The sequence below is a fragment of the Natrix helvetica genome (assembly GCF_964273705.1).
Source record: "Natrix helvetica genome assembly, chromosome: 2".
NCBI classification, from domain to species: domain Eukaryota; kingdom Metazoa; phylum Chordata; class Lepidosauria; order Squamata; family Natricidae; genus Natrix; species Natrix helvetica.
Genome location: NC_138552.1, coordinates 1259712 through 1278503, shown reverse-complemented (window position 1 = coordinate 1278503; position 18792 = coordinate 1259712). Strand labels below are relative to the sequence as shown.

The window sequence follows — 18792 nt, the reverse complement described above, 5'->3', positions numbered from 1 at the left end:
CTTCTTCCTCTTTCTACACTTCTTCCTCTTTCTCCTCTTTGTCCTCCTCAGGTTCTTCCACCTCCTCTTCCATCTCTTCCTCATCTCCTTCCTCTTCCTGCTCCTCTTCTTCTTCTTCCTCCTCCTCCTTCTTTTCCTCCCTCCTTCTCCACCTCCTCATCTTCCTCCATCTCCTCCTCTTCTTCTTTCTCCTCTTTGCTCTCCTCTTTTGTTCCCCCTCCTTCTATTCCTTTTCCCCTTCCTCTTCCTGCTACTACTCCTTCTTTTCCTCCTCTTCCTCCTTTTCTTCCTCCTGGCTGAGTCTCCAGCCACTTTCGCACCTTCATCAAGAGTACCGAGCCAGATGGGCTAACCACCAGGTGTGACATGGGCATCTTCTGGTGCTGATCTTCCCCTGCCAGCTCAGTGGGTGGTGCCGTCTGGCTCACTCCTTGCCCTGACTTGTGCATTTGAAGCGAATCCCATCGCGGTGCCAAAGGGCTCTTTAACCTTGAGGTCCAGCCTCTTTAGGATGCTTTTAACAGGCATCTGGCTATTGGAATTATAATCCTTTGTTGCTCAGGAAGAAACGCTGCTATTCGGCCAAATTTCCCGAGCCGAGTGGGAGTTCAGCTTAGATGAGTTTTGGAAGCCTCCTCCGGTTCTTCCCAGCTTCCCGGTCCCACCCTGGCTGCTTCTGCATATGCTCCCCTTCTGTGGTGCTTGCCAAGGTCACCCAAGGTTGGCCAAGTGATGGGCACCATCTGGGCCTCCCGCGCGGAGGGGGCAGCCCTTACCTTGCATATGCTAATCAGCGGAGGCTTCTGGCCTTCGGTTAATTGAGCTGAAGATGCTTGGGGCTCTTGCAGCCTCCAACTTGAAGGAGCTCTTAAGCAGCGGGCAGAAATCCCTCATCTGTGGGCTCGGCCAAGAGGTTCAGCGAGGTCATCGAGAGGCACCACTTGAACAGAGTAGCAGCGTTGGAAGGGACCCTGGAGGTCTTCTAGTCCAACCCCCTGCTCAAGCAGGAGACCCTACACCATTTCAGACAAATGGTTTTCCATTTGCTTCTTAAAAACCTCTAGTAATGGACCACCCACAATTTCTAGAGACAATTCATTCCACTGATTAATTGTCCTCACTGTCAGGAAATTTCCCTCTCCTTCCTTCCTCCCATCGCTTTACTTTCTTGACTTTCCTTCATTTCTTTCTTTCTTCCCTTCTCCCTACTATCCCTTTCCTTCTTTCTCCCCCATCTCCCTCCCTCCTCCCATCACCTTCCTCCCTCCCTCCCTCCCTCTCTTCCTTCCTCATCCAAAATTCCAAGTTAAAGATCCAATGCGGTGCCATTCAAACAGCAATGAAATATTTTAACTACCATAACGGCATCAATCCAATACTTCCTATTTGGTTTTTTTTGAAAGCTTTGCTCAAAACTGAAAAACACACAGATGCAAAAGTGGATTTGAATTCCAGAATTTGTAATCAATTTGCCAGTTTTCATTGTTAGATACCGTTGCCCAATGGTGCCGCTTTATTGCTATTTTGCTTATATGAATTGCATTTGAGGCTGGCTTAGATACCTCTGAACAAAAATGAGATTTAGGAATGTAGCTAAATAAATTGGAATGTTTTTTTTTTAAATCCATGTCCTGTAGAATGTGCTGCTTAGACAAGATTTTGCAGTTGTCCTTCAGGAGCAAAAATCTTAATCCAAGCCTGAAATTGGCATGATCAATTAAAATCCATATCGGACATCTTGGGGTTGGAGACCTTCGGGGTCAAGACGAGGCTTATTTCAGTTCCTCCAATAGTTTTCCAAGGGGGCTTAGCAGTTAAAGACCCTGGGCTTGGCATTAAAGAGCTGACAATCCTTGTGCCAGCTGTCCCAGCCTGGTCAGTTAGAAAAGAAAGACTCCTAGATCTCGTCTTAATGAAAGTACACTATACTAAAGCCAAGTAGTTACAAAGAAGCAAAGCCGGATCTGAGGTTTTTGGGACCAAAGCATTTGATTACCGTATTTTTCAGACTATAAAATGCTCTGGACTATAAATCGCACCTGGCTTTTGGGGAGGAAAACAAGAAAGAAAATCTGCCTCTGCCTCCCAGCAATGTGCCTCCTTACAGCAAACAGCCTGGTCAACTTCAACACAGGCTGATTTAACACAAGCAGCTGATAGGCGGTTGGATCGACCTCCCAGAATACCAATGATCAGCTGCTCCAGGCTGCGGGGATTGCCGCCTATCGCTGCCTCTGCACGCCCCATTTTCTGCCTCCATGCGTCCTATTTTTGGTCAGTCCCAGGCAGCAGTGGGCAGTGGCAATCCCCACCAACTGGAACAGCTGATTACCATTATTCCGGGAGGCTGGTCCAACCACCAATCAGCTGCTCGTGCTAAATCAGACTGTGCTGAAGCCGACCAGGCTATTTTGCTGCAAGGAGGCAAATTGCTGGGAAGCGTAGGCCGAAGGGTGGGAGCCGGCAGGTGTGCAGAGCTTCAGCAACATCCACTGTATAAGACGCACAGACATTTTCACCCACTTTGGGGGGAGGGAGTGCATCTTATAGTCCGAAAACTATAGTAACTATTCCTTCTTCCCACCTTCCCCCTTGCTTATCTCCAACTGTCCAATTACATTCAAACGGATTGTTCTGGTAACAGTCCCTGGTTTGGGGGCCTGGAAGGTGTTGCATTCCATGGCCTGACTTAGGAATGGCCAGTGGCTCTCATAGAACAGCACAAAAGAGTAGCTTCAACTCCCGTTATCCCAGCTCCTCCCTATTGCATATGGCAGACTGGCAACTAGTGAAGCATGGCTGGCACAGCAGGATGGTGGCCCTGACACCGGGTTTGAGACAGTAGTGAAATTCAAAATATTTCACCACTGGTTCTGTGGGCGTGGCTTGGTGGGTGTGGTGTGGCTTGGTGGGCGTGGCAGGGGAAGGATACTGCAAAATCCCCATCCCCCCCCCACCCTGGGGCGATCCAGGGGTGGCATTTGCTGGTTCTCCGAACTGCTCAAAGTTTCCGCTACCGGTTCTCTTCTGGGTTTTCCCTTGATAGCTTTCTGATCAGGCGTCTGTGGAGACATTGCTTCGCCCACCTCAATGCAACTGGGATGTGGAGGCCGGTGCCTGTCAGATGGAGATAACACTTAACGTTTAATAAGCCCCACGAACTCATCCAACCTCTTGTCAAAGCCACCTGTCAGTGGCACCACCTCCACCTCAGGTGGCAACGGATGCTGCAGCTTAAGGATGACCTGTGCAAAGAAAGGCTTACTTTTCTCTGCTCTAAATCTCTTTTCGGTCCACACCTTTAAGGGGGACCCGTTCTCAGAGTCTGGAGAGCTTGAGAAGAATCCCTCTTTGCCCAGTTTCTTTCATCTCAACCTGAGTTTCCTGCTGAGTCAGAACTCCGAGTCCTGCTGCCTCTTCGTCCCTTGGATCCCTGGGTACGTGGTCAGAACTGAGGAAGCTTCTCTTGGACGAGAAGCGAAATGTCTTCAAGGAAGAAGAAGGTTTCCTCCAGCTTTGCTTTCTCTCCTGAATTCAGAGCCAAGGAGTTTTGCAGAGAGCTTGAGGGATACTCCCCAGGCCAAAACAGGATCAACGAACAGGAGGGGGGGGGGGGCGTTTCAAGCAGATCCAGATCATTTTGTCCCAGTTTCTCAGAATCGCTCCAACAGTTGAAGTAATTATTGGCCATTAATCCTTGGATTAATACACAGCAGAACCTAGCAGCTTTGTTGACAAGTCATGAAACTTTGGAAGGAACACAGCCTTCCTCGATGTTCCCCAGATGTGCTGGACTTCCCCTCCCATCATCCCCAGCCAGCGTGGCCTTTGCTTGCCTAGGACATCTGCAAGGGCTCAAATGGACACGTCCGTAAAGCCTCAACGCACGTCCAGCTTGCCTCACCAGAGCAAGTTTGGGGGAGATAGCTCTGTCGAGGAGCAACATGTGAGCTGGCTGGAAAGCCCCCTTGTCCGGGGAAGGAAGCAGGAAAGACCCCAGGCTGAAGAGCGGAGACAGCTGTGAGATCAACCTTGGAAGAGGTTCAGCCGACAGTTGGGAAGAGAGCGAGGGACGCTCGCAAGAGGACTCAAGGAAGGCCACTTAGCCACAACCTGGACCAAGCAAGGCAGCTGTGTACCTGCTGCCTCTTGCTGGCTTTATGGCCTGACTTTCTGCAAGAGAACCTGGGGGTTGGTGGGTTCCAAGGGGCCATTGTAACTTCTGGGGGAGACTCTGATCCTCCAGCTGTGTGTTGCTTCTGTCAGGTGTCCACCTGCTCATCCAAAGCTCTGGTGATATTCCCCAGTTGGGTAATGAAACATCTGCAAGAAAACCACCAAACTCAGAGAGCATCAAGGACACCACGTCCTCCTCCTCCTCCTCCTCCTCCTCCTCCTCCTCCTCCTCTCTGCAAGCCCCACTCCCTTCTAACACTGTTAATGTCCCCTAGTTGGCTCATAAAATATCTGCAAGAAAACCACCTAGCTCAGGGAGGCATTCTTTGGATTGAACCGGAAATGGCGCATCGGCAGCAGCAGAAAAGCGTGACCAATGGGTGGGTTTTTCTGCAGCTTGCCAGCCAGGGCCAGGCTCAAGATTTGGCTCAAAGCCCCACTTGTGAGCAACCATCGGCCCCCAGAACAGCTCCGAGAATGGCTTATGTTGGTGTCTTTATGGCTGATCGCCTATACTACAAGAATCGCCCCAGACGGTCTGCTGTCTTTTGGGAAACGGCAGATGTAGACCTGGCCTCAAATGTTCCCCCCCCCACAAAAGACTCTGAACCTGAATATCTTCTGACCCCCTCCCTCCTCGCCTTCAGCCAATGATCCCACCACACAACCACATCTCCCATGGAACAGAAGTTGCCTTCGGAGGTTGTGGGAGCTTCCTCCCTGGAGGCTTTCAAGAGACTGGGCTGCCCTCGGTCAGAAATGGTGTAGTAGGTTCTCCTGCTTGAGTGGCGGGGGGTTGGACTAGATGACCTCCAGGGTCCCTTCCAGCGCTGTTAATCTGTATATTGACCACCCAGGGCTCTGAATATAAAATTGTGACTCTTCCCCCTCCGTGAATCCCAGCCGTCCGCAGACCCAGGTGCTGGGATCCAGAGGAGAGGAGCTATTTTTAGGAGCGTGATCCATTCTGTTCTAGAGCTTTGATCACAGGCGAGCTGTTTGCGATGATTAAAGATTTCTCGGCAGACATTTTCTCGGCTTCTCTGCTTTCCACTTTTCTTTCTTCAGTTTGTACCGCCAGTTCTTCAGAAGCCCACCCTCACAAGCAAAAGGCCAGGGGTCCCCCAGCGCCCCATGGAAACGCCAGCCCTAGACCTCCCCCTTGTACACGCACGGTTGGGTTCTTGGCGGTCTCTGTGCCTGCTTTTTTTCTTGTGGATGCATTGCCAAAACGCTTACAGGCGTCCTCGACTTACGACCGCAATGGAGCCCAAAGTTTGTGTCGCTAAGTGATACATTTGTTCAGTGATTTTGTCCCATTCTACAGCCTTTCTTGCCAGAGTGGCTAAGTGGATCCCTGCAGTGGTTTAGTTAGTAACATGGTCGTTAAGTGAGTCTGGCTTCCCCACGAACTTCACAAAAGGGGATCACTACAACTGTCATAAGAATGAGTCAGTAGCCCAGCATCTGAATTTTGATCATGTGATGGGACCCTGAGGCTGCGGTAAGTGTGAAAAGCAGTGATAAGTCCCTTTTTTTCAGTGGCGTCGTAACTTGAAATGGTCACTAAACACAAATATTTGGAAGTCAAGGACTTCAAGGTGCAAATAACTAGGAGCTTTCGTTGAGTTCAAAGCATAGTAGAGTTTGTTACTGCCACGGATATACAAGGATGCTCTGGACTTGTGGTGCTGGGGGAGACCACGGAGGGTCTCTTGGACTTTCCATCCTGTTGATCCTAAAGGAAATCAACCCTTTGGAAGGCGCTGAAGCTCAAATACTTAGCCCCCCCCCCAATGAGAAGCCAGGATTCCTCTCTTTGGATTCAACCCTTTGGAAGGAGAAGACCCTCATGTTGGGAAAGATGGAAGGGAAAAGGAGGAGGGGGCGGCAGAGGGCGAGAGGGTAGATAGGGTCATCGACGCAACAAACATGAATTTGGGCGAACTCCGGGAGACAGTGGAGGATGGGGAGACTGGCATGGTGGAGCCCATGGGTTGTGAAGATTCGGACATGACTTAGTGACTTAACAAAAATGTCAATGTTCCAAAGAGCATCCAAAAGTAAATCAGAGTCCGAGGCAAAGGATTCCTCAAAGTTCCAATTTATGAAGAGAGCCACGTTGGCCCATCTGGGAAAACCCGAATCTGAAAGCTTCCTGGTTTTCCCCAACCAGTTGAAGGTTCAAGATCTTGCCCCCTCACCCACAAGCCCATCCCATGGTCCCATCTTCCACTGCCATGCTGGCAGTTCCACCCATCCAGTTCCGGTCAGGTGCAGAGACAAAGGATGACCTTGGCTTTCTAGAATTTTTTTTTGTTATGGCTACATATCATCTAACTCCATACAATCCCCCCTCCCATTTTCCCACAATAGAAAATGCATAGTAGAATAATAGAAAGTGTGGCAGGCCGAAGATCCAAAAGAAAAGAGGGCTGCAGGCCTGACAAAAACTACCCAAGTATCTTGTCAAATAACAATGAAAACCAAATTGATTCTACCATAGATTAGGGTCGATGGAGTTGAAGGAAGGCTGGAGTTTGGTCTCTTGTGGCAATGCAGTGATGCCAAACCAATGACACATTTAACTCCTCCTCCTAGTTCAGATTGCTCTCCTCTTTCTATACGTGAATAGGAATCGGTGTCGTTTTAACTGATATTGAGTGCTCCATTCCAGCTTTTTGCCAGCATGCCATTCTCTTGTGTCTGAAAAAACCCCTCTGTCTGTCTCTATCCATGGGACTCCTGTCTCTCGTACTTGGGCTTGCAATTACGCCAGTCACTTCATTCTGAATAAGTCGGGAAGATTATTTTTAAAACGAGCCAGTAAAAGCAATTTAGAGTGCTACAAATTGACAGGAAGTAAAACATTTAGACGCGAGGTGTTTCATTTCAGCTGCTTCGCCAAAGCAAGGTGACATTTTCAATCAAAGCAACGGAGGCCTTGGGTGTTTGGAAAACATGGGTTTCCGAGTGACAGCGGGCAAGGGGGGTGAATTTGGGGTGGGGTGTGGGGAATGTGCCTGGCAAAACATAGCCGAGTTGGAATATTGTTGGAACACTTGGAATATTATGTTCCAAATGTTGTGAATATGGCATCCAGAATTGCCACAATATGAAAAAGACGTTGAGACTCTGGAAAGGGTGCAGAGAAGAACAACCAAGATTATTAGGGGACTGGAGGCTAAAACCTATGAAGAACGGAACTGGGCATGGCTAGCCTAGTGAAAAGAAGGACCAGGGGTGACAAGATTGTAGTGTTAGAATATTTGAGGTGTTGCCACAAAGAGGGGGGTCAGCCCATCCTCCAAAGCACCAGAACTCAAGAAGCAACGAATGGAAACTAATCAAGGAGAGAAACAACCTAGAACTAAGGAGGAATTTCATGATGGTGAGAAGAATCAGTGGAGCAACTTGCCTCCAGAAGTTGTGGGTGCTGCATCACTGGAAGCTTCTAAGAAGAGACTGGACAACCATGTCTGAAACGGTCTAGATCTGCTTTAGCAGAGGGTTGGACTAGAAGACCCTTCCAACCCTGTTATTCTATTAACCAGTGCAATGACTTTCATCCAGAAGTTCTGAGTGCTCCATCACTGGAGGTTTTTAAGAAAAGACTGGGGCAGCCACTTGTCTGAAATGGTCTAGGTCTCCTGCTTGAACAGAGGGTTGGACTAGAAGACCTCCATGGTCCCTTCCAACCCTGTTATTCTGTTTTCTCCTGCCATTCTGCTTGAGTGCCTAGAAAATTGCATCCTAGATGGGAGTCTGATTTTTTAAGAGCCGACCAGCCTCTTAGAATGAAGTGGGATTTCTTCTTCCATAGCAACAGATTGCTTTCATCAACAGAAATGTCTTTATGGATGAAAGTGTTGTGGTCTTGATGTGGGGGGGGGAGGGAAACCCCCACCAGGTGTGGGTGATGCCAGGCTGCGCACTAGCAAAGGCTGTGAATCTCAGTTCTCCAGACACTTAATCCCTTATTCAAGACTTGGCTTACTCTGCTGGTGGCTTGCAGGTTTGATTGAGCTAAATTAGTTTCTTTATTGAAGAAAAGAAGGAGGTTTTATCTACCCAGATGATTTATCTAGTGCAGGACCCAGGAAGCCAGACTTATATGCTACGTTTCCCAAGCATGGCCGCTTTAAGATGTATGGACTCCAACTCCCAGAATTCCCCAGCCAGTTTGTTTTCCCAGCCTTCTCTCTCTGGGGAATTCTAGGAGTTGAAATCTATGGCCAGTGTGGAGAAACCCTGCAGTAAAGTTTAAACCAGCATTTTTCAAACTTCCCCCCTTTAAGATGGGTGCACCTGCACCAGGTCTGAAGTGGTAAAGATGGTCCATTCAGAATAAGATTCTAAGTTACTGGCAATTTTTAATATCAGAAACAAAGTTTTGAATTTTGTCCTCGGGTATTTCTTCTAATAGAGAATTAAATATTGAAGACATAAGATGAGATGAGATGATAAGATAACCTTTATTGTCACTTTTGTTCTGTAGACACACTGGCACACATTTTAAAAAATGAAATTCTGACGCCTGCTCTCCGAAGAAAATATATAATATTCACAGACCATCTAGAATACACGTAGAAGAATCTTGAGAGTTAAAATGTTAGTTTATTTGCAAGAATTTGGGAATAAGGAGGCAAAATATCTCATCATGACAGCTCAGGATTAAGGAATATGTTTGTGATATTAGGAGGAGATTAAGAAAAGATTTGTTTTCGTCTTTATTGGAAACCTGAGAGAATATATGCAGAAAGGTTCTGCTTCCAACCTCATTCCAGTATATTTGAAGCTTAAAATTTGCAGAAGTGTCTGACTCACTGTGGTCCTGTTTCCATTTAATATTCTTAAATTGATTGATATAGTTTTGAGGGGAAAGTAATGCGGTTTAGAGAATGCAAATGTGATTCTGAATTATATGCCTAAAATTTGGAATCTTAACCGTCTATAAAAAACTATTGATCTATTGAGCCAGCATGGGGGCAAAAATTACTGTGGAAAAACCATGCCAAACTGATTTACAATCCGGGATCAATGGTGCGTATTCCCTTTCTGCATAATCAGAAGGCTGATCAATGCTATTCTAGCTGCTTCAAGGTTTAATGCAGATTTTAAAAACACCGCTGTTTGCTAGGTTTTTCTCCTTTCTCTTTCTTCCTTTTTTGTCGTCTTCTTGTTTTTGGTGTGATGCCTCCTGCTTCCTTTGCATTTCATTTAAGTCGTTGGAATTCATGTTTAAAAGCAGAAAAGAATCGGCTCGCGCATTAATTGGCAGCCGGCACAGATGCTGCGAAGATGCTCCTCCTGTCCAGGTGGTTGTCCTTAGCAACCAGGATGCTACACCCTGCATCAGTCGGGCATCTTGAGCAAAACCACAAGGGCAACTCTAAACACCTAGAACATTAACAGATTAGTTGGAAGGGACCTTGCAGGTCATCTAGTCCAATCCCCAGCCCAAGCAGGAGACCCTTCACCATTTCTGACACATGGCACTCCAGTCTCTTCTTGAAAGCCTCCAGTGATGAAGCTCCCACAACTTCCAAAGGGAACTTCTGTTCCATCAATTAATTGTTCTAACTGTCAGAAAAATTCTCTTTATTTCCAGGTTGAATCTCTCCTTGGATCCATTTCCATCCATTCTTCCTTGTCTGGCCTTCGGGGGCTTTGGAAAATAGCTTGACCCCCCCCTCCTCTCTTTGGCCACCCCTCAAATATTGGAAGACTGCTATCCTGTCTCCCCTGGGCCTTCTCTTCCCTAGACTAGCCTGCCCAGTTCCTGTACCTTTTCATTGTATGCTAATAAAATAGAATGGAACGGAACGTCTGGAAGGGACCTGGGAAGTCTTCTAGTCCAATCTCCTGCTCAAGCTATTGAGCTCTAACATTCCAGACAAGTGTTTGTCCAGTCTCTTCTTGAAAACTCCTCAGGATGGAGCACCCACAACTTCTGGAGCCAATCCGTTCCATTGATTTATCATTTTCACTATTAGTTCTAGCTTGGCTGTCACTCTCTTTGACAAGTCCCTGCCCATTCTTTCCCTTGCCTTCAGATGCTTTACTGTTGTGCAAATGTGAGATCTCCAGGGTGTGAAGTGTGGTACTTCAGCTGTGTCTGCCTATTTCCCCATCCTGTGATTTATGGCACCTTCTATCGCCCCCCAGCCTTTGCTGAGCTGTTATGAACCTCTCCTCGTTGTGTTCTTTATTTATTTGATTTTTGTCCTGATATAGCTTTGTTGTGTTATATCAGCACAACTGTGATAGATGAGTGTAGAGGGTGCTGCAACTCACTAGATTTAAGAGAAGAAGAACCAACAACCCAAAGTTGGCCGTAGCAGCTCTTGACCACAGAGATCTTTTGAACCTCCAACATCCTCAAGCTACAAAATTGGGAGGGAGGGAGAGTAGACAATCCCCCTGCATTTCCATCCCAGAGAACTACTCACCCGCAAATAAAACCCCTCACCCATGAATAAAGTCTCTTTTTAGTGTGCTTCATGGACTGAGCACTGAGTCCAGACATAAGCTCAGAACTTACTTCACCCAGCTCAGTTGTTACGGGCTGCTCTCAACTTACAACCAGTTGCTTTTAATGACTGAAATTATGACCTACCTGAAAAAGGGGACTTGTGACTCAGAGCTGAAGTTAACAAGGTCAGAGCTGAAGAAGCTTCTTGGATGAGAAGCGAAACCTCTTCAAAGAAAAACCAGAAAGTCCAGTTGCCTCTTGCACCTTCTGCGCATGCGTGCGGCATCCAAACCTTGATTGTATAGGATGTTCCCAGGGCAGGTGGGCAGCCCAACCACTGGTCAGAACTCAACCGGTCCCAACTGGCAGCAGCTGACCTCTGACCTTGTGGTACCTTAAATGTGTCACAGGTGGCTCTCATTGCAAGGATGAGGCCAGTGGTCCCAAATTCTATTCTTAACGCAGATCTGACCAGTTTTATTGTGCTTTGCACATATTGCATTTTTTTTACAAGAAACTCCACCAGCCAGAAGATTACAACTCCTTGAAACATCAGCTTAGTATTTTTGTAGCAGTAAAGGATTCTTTCTTTTAATTGAGGTATGTTTACACGTTGACATGTGATGCTTCTGCACCTTTAATGGACTACAGGACAACTCAGGGTTGGGTTCCTACCACTTCTAGCCTCTCCTATAGAAGAAGTTCCACAAATCTACCGTGCCGTTTAGAACCGGTTCCAGCTCCCTCCCCCCTGCCCGTCCGCACATCATCAAGATGAAGAGCGAGAGGAGGAATTCTGGGAGTTGAAGTCCACAAGTCTTAAAGCTGTCAAGTTTGAACACCCCTGGGGCTTATTTTTCCTAAAGGGTTGGGGGTGCAAGGGTCTTGTAACTTGACAGCTTTAAGACTTGCGTGCTTCAAATGCCAGAGTTCCTGAACCAACATGACTGGAGGAGGAATTCTGGGAGTTGAAGTCCACAAGTCTTAAAGCTGTCAAGTTTGAACACCCCTGGGTTTTTTTTTCCTAAAGGGTTAGGGGTGCGAGGGTCTTGTAACTTGACAGCTTTAAGACTTGCGTGCTTCAAATGCCAGAGTTTCTGAGCCAACATTTTGGTTGCTAAGCAAGAGCGTTGTTAAGCGAGTTTCACCACATTTTACTAGTTGGCAACACCCACCCAGTCACATGGTCGGCAAGCCACTCCCACAAAGCAGGCCACACCTACAGAAGAGGTTCTAAAAATTTTTGAAACCCACCACTGACGTAGATGTAACTTTTCTATGCACCAGGAAACCCCCAAGTGACCGACTTCCTTGCCATATTTGCTTTGTTGTAGGGGTCTACAGCTGAACATGCCATCTCTCCGAGGTGAGCCTGTCTCAGCAAGAAATACGCACACCAGGGTGCAGGGAACCAAATCAAAGATAGACAGCATGGTGTGATTGAAGCTCGGCCTAGTTTTTGTGCGTTCTGTGTGTGTATGCATACAAAACAGCATGGCTGGCTGGGGGATTCTGGGAGTTGAAGTCCACACGTCTAAAAGTGGCCAAAGTTGGAGAGTCCTGGCCTACTTCCTTGTCTTCCTCAGCCCCCCTTGAGTACTTTAGGTGGGGAGAAGTTGAGTCAGTCCATCAGGGGGGGGGGGAACCCTTTCAATAATGCAAAGATCCATGATCCCCTCATTTCTCCTCCTCCTCCTTCTCCAGGTGTTCCGTTGATTTATGTCTCTCAATCAAATCCCCAGCAGAGAAGGAACAGCTGTTCTGTCTTTGTGTTTTCTACCAGAATAACTGTCCACTAGCCAGATGGCCATAGAGGTGGATTGTGTCTCTCGCAACGTCCCCTCCAAAAGTATCACAGAAGGAGCAGAGTTGGAAGGGACCTTGGAGGTCTTCTAGTCCAACCCTCCGCTTAGACAGGAGACCCTATGTTCTTTCAGACAAATGGTTGTCCAATTTCTTATTTAAAAATGTTGGAGCATTCACAACTTCTGGAGGCAAGTTGTTCCACTGATTAATTGTTCTCATTGATAGGAAATTTATCCCTAGTTCTAGGTTGCTTCTCTCCTTGGTTAGCTTCCATCCATTATTTCTCATCTTGCTTTTTGATGTGTTGGAGGAATAGTTTGTGTCTTTATTTTGCAAATAGACTGGGTGTGGGTTTGAGAGAGAGGGAGAGATGAGATGCTATAGACTAGAATAACAGAGTTGGAAGGGACGTTGGAGGTCTTCTAGTCCAACCCCCTGCCTAGGCAGGAAACCCTATACTGTTTCAGACAAATGGCTATCCAACATCTTCTTAAAGACTTCCAGTGTTGGGGCATTCACAACTTCTGGAGGCAACTTCTGTTCCACTGATTAATTGTTCTGACTGTCAGGAAATTTCTCCTCAGTTCTAAGTTGCTTCTCTCCTTGATTAGTTTCCACCCATTGCTTCTTGTTCTACCCTCAGGTGCTTTGGAGAATAGTTTGACTCCCTCTTCTTTGGGGCAACCCCTGAGATATTGGAAGACTGCTATCATGTCTCCCCTGGTCCTTCTTTCTCTTAAGCTAAACATACGCAGTTCCTGCAACCGTTCTTCATATGTTTTAGTCTCCAGTCCCCTAATCATCTTTGTTGCTCTTCTCTGCACTCTTTCCAGAGTCTCCACATCTTTTTTTATATTGTGGCAACCAAAACTGGATGCACTATTCCCAGTGTGGCCCTACCAGGACATTTTAAAGTGGTACTAACATCCTGATAAGAAGCTTGCTGTCACCAACGATACGTTGCTCTTTCCTTGTGTTCTTTCTTGGGTGCATCAGGCGTTGATTTTGAAACATGTTCCATATGGGGTGTTATTCGTGTGAAGGAGGGTGAACCCCAAGGGAATAAAAAAATAAATTTCTGATGCCTGGATCCCCCAAATAAGGGGAAAATATGCTCATGACGTGGTTCTGGAATTGCAGGATGGGTTCTGGAGGTGCCACAAACAATTTTAGGCCTTGTGCGACACAGTTTTGCCATAGACTGTGGGAACCAAAGCATTCTGTAAAGGGCTTTATGACCCTTTGGGTGGACCTGCTGGGTTATGTCTACTTGGAATCGTGGGAGGGGGAAAGAGGCAGCTCACTACCTCATCGCAGTGTTGCACAAGCATTGTGAATTATGCCATATGCCTCAGCCATACAACCAGGTGCTGTCTTTGAAGAGTGATGGGGAAAAACCCAGCCTTATGGCGTCTTGCGTTGCAGGCATCGTGGCTGGTGCTTGCTGGATTCTTGTCTCCATTCCAGCAGTTGGATTTAATCCTGAAAGCCCTCGGGTATCTCCAGGAGTTCCCCCTCTAGTGAGAATCAACCTTCTGGGGTGCTCTTCTCAATTGAAGCTCTTGGGGTTCATTATATGGGAGAATTGAGATTGATGGGTCTCTAGAAGTGAAGTGGGGACCTCAACTTATGGAGCAAATTCCTCTAGTGTTCCTCAACATTGGCCATTTTAAGATGGGTTGAAGTTCATCCATCTTAAAGTAGCCACCGTTGAGAAACATTGACCTAGACCTCCGAATACTGAAAGAGGGGGGGAATTCCAGCCAGCAGAGTCCTGGGAGTTGAAGTCCACCTATCTCAAACTTGCCATGGTTGAGAAGACACTCAACTAGACCTCCGAATACTGAAAGAGGGGGGGAATTCCAGCCAGCAGAGTCCTGGGAGTTGAAGTCCACCTATCTCAAACTTGCCATGGTTGAGAAGACACTCAACTAGACCTCCGAATACTGAAAGAGGGGGGGGAATTCCAGCCAGCAGAGTCCTGGGAGTTGAAGTCCACCCATGTTAAAGTGGCCAATGTTGAGGAACACTGCTGTAGAAGGTAGGCTGGCCCAACTCTTGTCCTGTAGGGCAAAGAAGGGATTATTTTTAAGGTTTGTGGCTGAATGGGCACTGGGAATTATTACCATGTTTACCCTTGTATATTCATCATTACTGAGTACACTGTTTTTTCTTGATTTATACTATTTTCTTTCTGTGTTTTATTATGATGAGTCCCTGCGTGTCGCAAGATTTGGCAGGAGGCCGATAACATGATTGATATCATTTGTGTAACCATTTCATGATGCATGGGAATAAGACTGTGGCTTGTATCCCGTGCCCAGGATTCCTATTGAGCCCATACTGTGACTCAAGATACACAAAGGCCTCCTGGGACCTTTTGCTCTACACCTCTAAGGTCAGCCCCCTTCTGGTCCATGGCCGAGGTCTTGTGGCTCAGCATCCCCCCCCACTCCCGGGTCTGGATGGTCCGGATCCATTTGGACTCCCAGAAGGACCAACGCCTGGTTGCCCCTCGGGCACTTGGGCTGGGTGGTTAGAGAATCCTCGTTGGTTCCTCCTGTTGCTTGGCTGTTGTTTCTTATTGATTCCAGATGAATGGTCTCTCTGGACCCCTGACACGGGCTCATTGATGGATACTGATTGCAATCTCTTTTTTAATTAGGCGGCTTTCTGGTTTTAAATTCTTATTAGCTGCCCCAAGGCACCACAGTGAGGAAGGAGGGGAGAAAGGAGGGAGGGAGGGAGGGATGGAAGGGAAAGGGAGGGAAGGGAGGAAAAGGAAGGGAAGGGAGGAAAAGAAAGGAGTGAGAGAAGGAAGGAAAAGGAAGAAAGAAAGAAAAAGGAGAAAGAAAGAAAGGGGAAGGAAGGAAGGAAGTTGCAGCATCTTTCCTATCCGCCCACCGGGGGAGGGGGGGGTCCCCTGCTTCTGCATTTTCACAAGGACTGGAATCCTTCTATGAAGAGGGAAAAGGCCCATCCTCCTTCGCCTAGCCTTCCCCTCTCGCTCCGTGGTCCACCTCCACCCTGGGGGTGGCCGTGGTGCCCCTCTCTCCTCCTTCCACCCTTCTGCCCTCTGCTGTGCCCACCAGTCTCCTGCTCCACTGACCCCCGGCTTCCATGTCTCTTTGTCTCCCCAGATGGCTTCCCCTGTGCCCACCGCCTGCTGTGTGGTGTTTGCCGCCATGGTGGTAATCTACGCTCAGAAGCACAGCCAGCAAGGTGAGTAGTCAGGGTCTCCTCCTCCTCCTCCTCTCTCACAGCCCCCCCCCAAAAAGAGGCACCCCTGCTTCTCAGTCTTTGGGGTGTTTGGCCACTTCTGCCTCGAGGGGGGTTACTTAAAGACCATTTTGTCAAAGGACGCTCTGGTGCCAAATTGTGGACATAAGTCGAGGACTATGGGTACCTATTGTTGGGTTCTGGGGAGAAGTTCCCCAAATTGCGATCGAAAGTCGAGGACTCTCTGTAATGAGTCCTGGGTTCTGTGCAGAAGAGGTCCCAACAACAACAGGACAACACCACAATGTTTAGCAAAGCCTCTGGCCAGGAGGGCACAAGACCTTTTGAAAAAATGCCACTTTCATTAGTTTATCCAAGTGTAAAATACAAAGAGAAGTTTTAAAAAGCAACAGAAAATTTTGAGGGGAGGAAAAAAAGAGAAAACAGAAAGAAGGAAATAGAAAGAAAAAGGCAAAGGCTTCCAACTCTCTTTAGCACCAAAGGTAACAACATTATAAACTCAAACGTTTTCCTTTTAGGCAGCAGTACATACTAACTAGCCGTTTCTATATTATTCATTAATATTAATTTCTCTTTGTATTTTTTACTTCAATAAACTGATATAAAAGTTTTTTTTTAAAACAAGGAGGCTGCAAGACCACTACCTTCGCCGGCTGGCAAAAGACTTTGAAATGGGAATCAAAACTTTTTGAAACTTTCACAGCTGGAAAAACTTTAAAGCTACCCTAAAATCCCCCCTCCTTTATTCAGTAAGCAAGGTTTTTAACAAACAAACAAACCCAAGCAGACATCCTCAAACCATCACAGCTTCAACCTTAACTGTCTACCATGGACCTCACCCTACTCTGAAGAGGTCCGTAAAGGGGGCGTGCATAAGCGCACCAGTGTGGCTACCGTCCCTGTCCTACTGTCCCCATGTATCTGTTTTAACTTCCTTTGTTCATGTTTATGTTCATACCTATACTTGTTTATCTTGTACATGTTTGAAAAACAAACTGTCGGAAATGGTGTAGCGTCTCCTGCTTAGGCAAGGGGTTGGACTAGATGACCTCCAAGGTCCCTTCAAACTGTTAATCTGTATAGGTTGGAAATGAGGTCTAAACTTCTAGAGCAGGGGTGTCCAAACTTGGGAACTGTAAGACTTGTGGACTTCAACTCCCAGAATTCCCCAGCCAGCCAGCCTGGCTGGGGAATTCTGGGAGTTGAAGTCCACAAGTTTTAAAGTTCCTGGCTGGGGAATTCTGGGAGTTGAAGTCCACAAGTCTTACAGTTCCCAAGTTTGGACACCCCTGCTCTAGAGGTTTCTTAAATAGGGAGGAAAAAATCACTGAGCCCCTTACGGTAACTGGGGTCTTCGGCATGGCCACTGCAGCACAGGTAGGTGTGTGTGTGTGTGTGAGACAGATGCTTTCCACCAGGGAAACATCTTTCCAGGCGTCTGTTGCAGAAAAGTGAGGAGAGGAAATTATGCTTCTTGGGGGTTTATTGTTATTTATTGGTGCAGCCCCCCCTCCAGCTGAAGATAACAAATTAGCCAAGCTGCCTGGATTGGTGTAAATAACTGTCCCCAGCTATTTATTGAAGCCTGTTCTATTATCGCAGTTTTTAACCGCTTTTCATTTAATGTGTCATCCGGCTCTGTCATAACTCTTAACAATCAGCCTTGGCCCCAGGAATTACAAAGGAGCAGCTGGAACGGGGTCTCCCCCTCCCTCCCTCCCTTGGTCTGTCCAAAGAGGCAGCAGAAGCCAGCCGTATATCGTAAAATTAATAAAACGGCAATAACAATAAGTAATAATGAACAAGAGCTTAATAGGAACAAGCAGATTGAAACAATGTGCGGATGGGGTCCTGTAGAAATGCGGGGGGGAGGGGGGGCTTGCAAAGACCAGTTTCCTTGGATGGGAAGACTATGGCCACAATTGGGCCCCAAATCTTCGTGGCTAAGTGAGACCATGATTGAGCTTTGCCTCTGTTTATGTCCGGTCTTGCCACGATGAATCATTGCATTAATTAGCGGCACAGTTGTTAAGCGAGTCTAACTTCCCTATTGTCAGGAGGTTGCAAATGCTGATCATGTGACCCTGCAACCGTCATAAATATGAGTCAGTTACCAAGCGTCCAAATTCTGATCATGTGACCACAGAGATGCTTCAACGGTCATAAGTGTGGAATATGGTCGTAATTCACTTTTTTCAAAGCCATTGTAACTTCAAAAGGTCACTAAATGAACTTTTGTAAGACGAAGACTCCCTGTAAGGACTTGTGCAGCTTCAGATGATACTTTCTGGTGCAAAACAACTCTGGCTTTACAATGCCCTCAGATCATTGCCTGCCAACTGAATGCAGAATAATAGAGTTGGAAGGGACCTTGGAGGTCTTCTAGTCCAACCCCCTGCTCAGGCAGGAAACTCTCTACCACTTCAGGCAAGTGTCTATCCAATTTCTTCTTAAAAGCCTCTAGTGTTGGAGCATTCACAACTTCTGGGGGCAAGTTGTTCCACTGATTCATTGTTCTAACTGTCGGAAAATTGATTCTTAGTTCTAGATTGCTTCTCTCCTTGAGGTTGAGCCCCTCTTCTTTGTGGCAGCCCCTCAAATATCAGAAGACTGCTATCATGTCCCCCCCAGTTCTTCTGTTCACTAGACTAGCCAAACCCAAGAAAAAACAAATGCACAGGTACAGTATAGGTGGCACCTTGCTCAACTAGTAACTGTGAGAGGGATCTTGGAGTCCTAGTGGAGAACCATTTAAATATGAGCCAGCCGTGTGCAGCAGCTGCCAAAAAAGCCAACACAGTTCTAGGCTGCATCAACAGAGGGATAGAATCAAGATCACGTGAAGGGTTAATACCACTTTATAAGGCCTTGGTAAGGCCACACCTGGGATACTGTTATACCTTTACATTTGAACCTCCATAATCCCCAGCCAGAAGCTCATCTGGTACCTTTCAGCCTTCTTGAGCAAAAGTGAAAAGCAGGTGATGGACAGGCCTTTGTTCTCCTCCTCCCACGCTCGTATCAGGATCCGGTCCCTGTAATTGAGTGCCCCTCCTCCCCAAAGTCATCGTGCCTTCTACCAGGCGGGTGGATTT

The 18792-nt window shown here is 47.1% G+C and overlaps 1 protein-coding gene across 4 annotated transcripts in view; it reads left to right on the top strand.

Annotated features, from left to right (window-relative positions):
- The window catches only part of CNTFR (ciliary neurotrophic factor receptor), a 320677-nt gene that overhangs the window by 173915 nt on the left and 127970 nt on the right, over positions 1-18792 (top strand). For all 4 annotated transcript variants that reach the window (XM_081942084.1, XM_081942086.1, XM_081942087.1 and 1 more), the window contains one exon: positions 15598-15679. In XM_081942084.1, coding sequence (XP_081798210.1) covers positions 15598-15679 — 82 coding nt within the window. The remainder of the gene's footprint in view (positions 1-15597; positions 15680-18792) is intronic.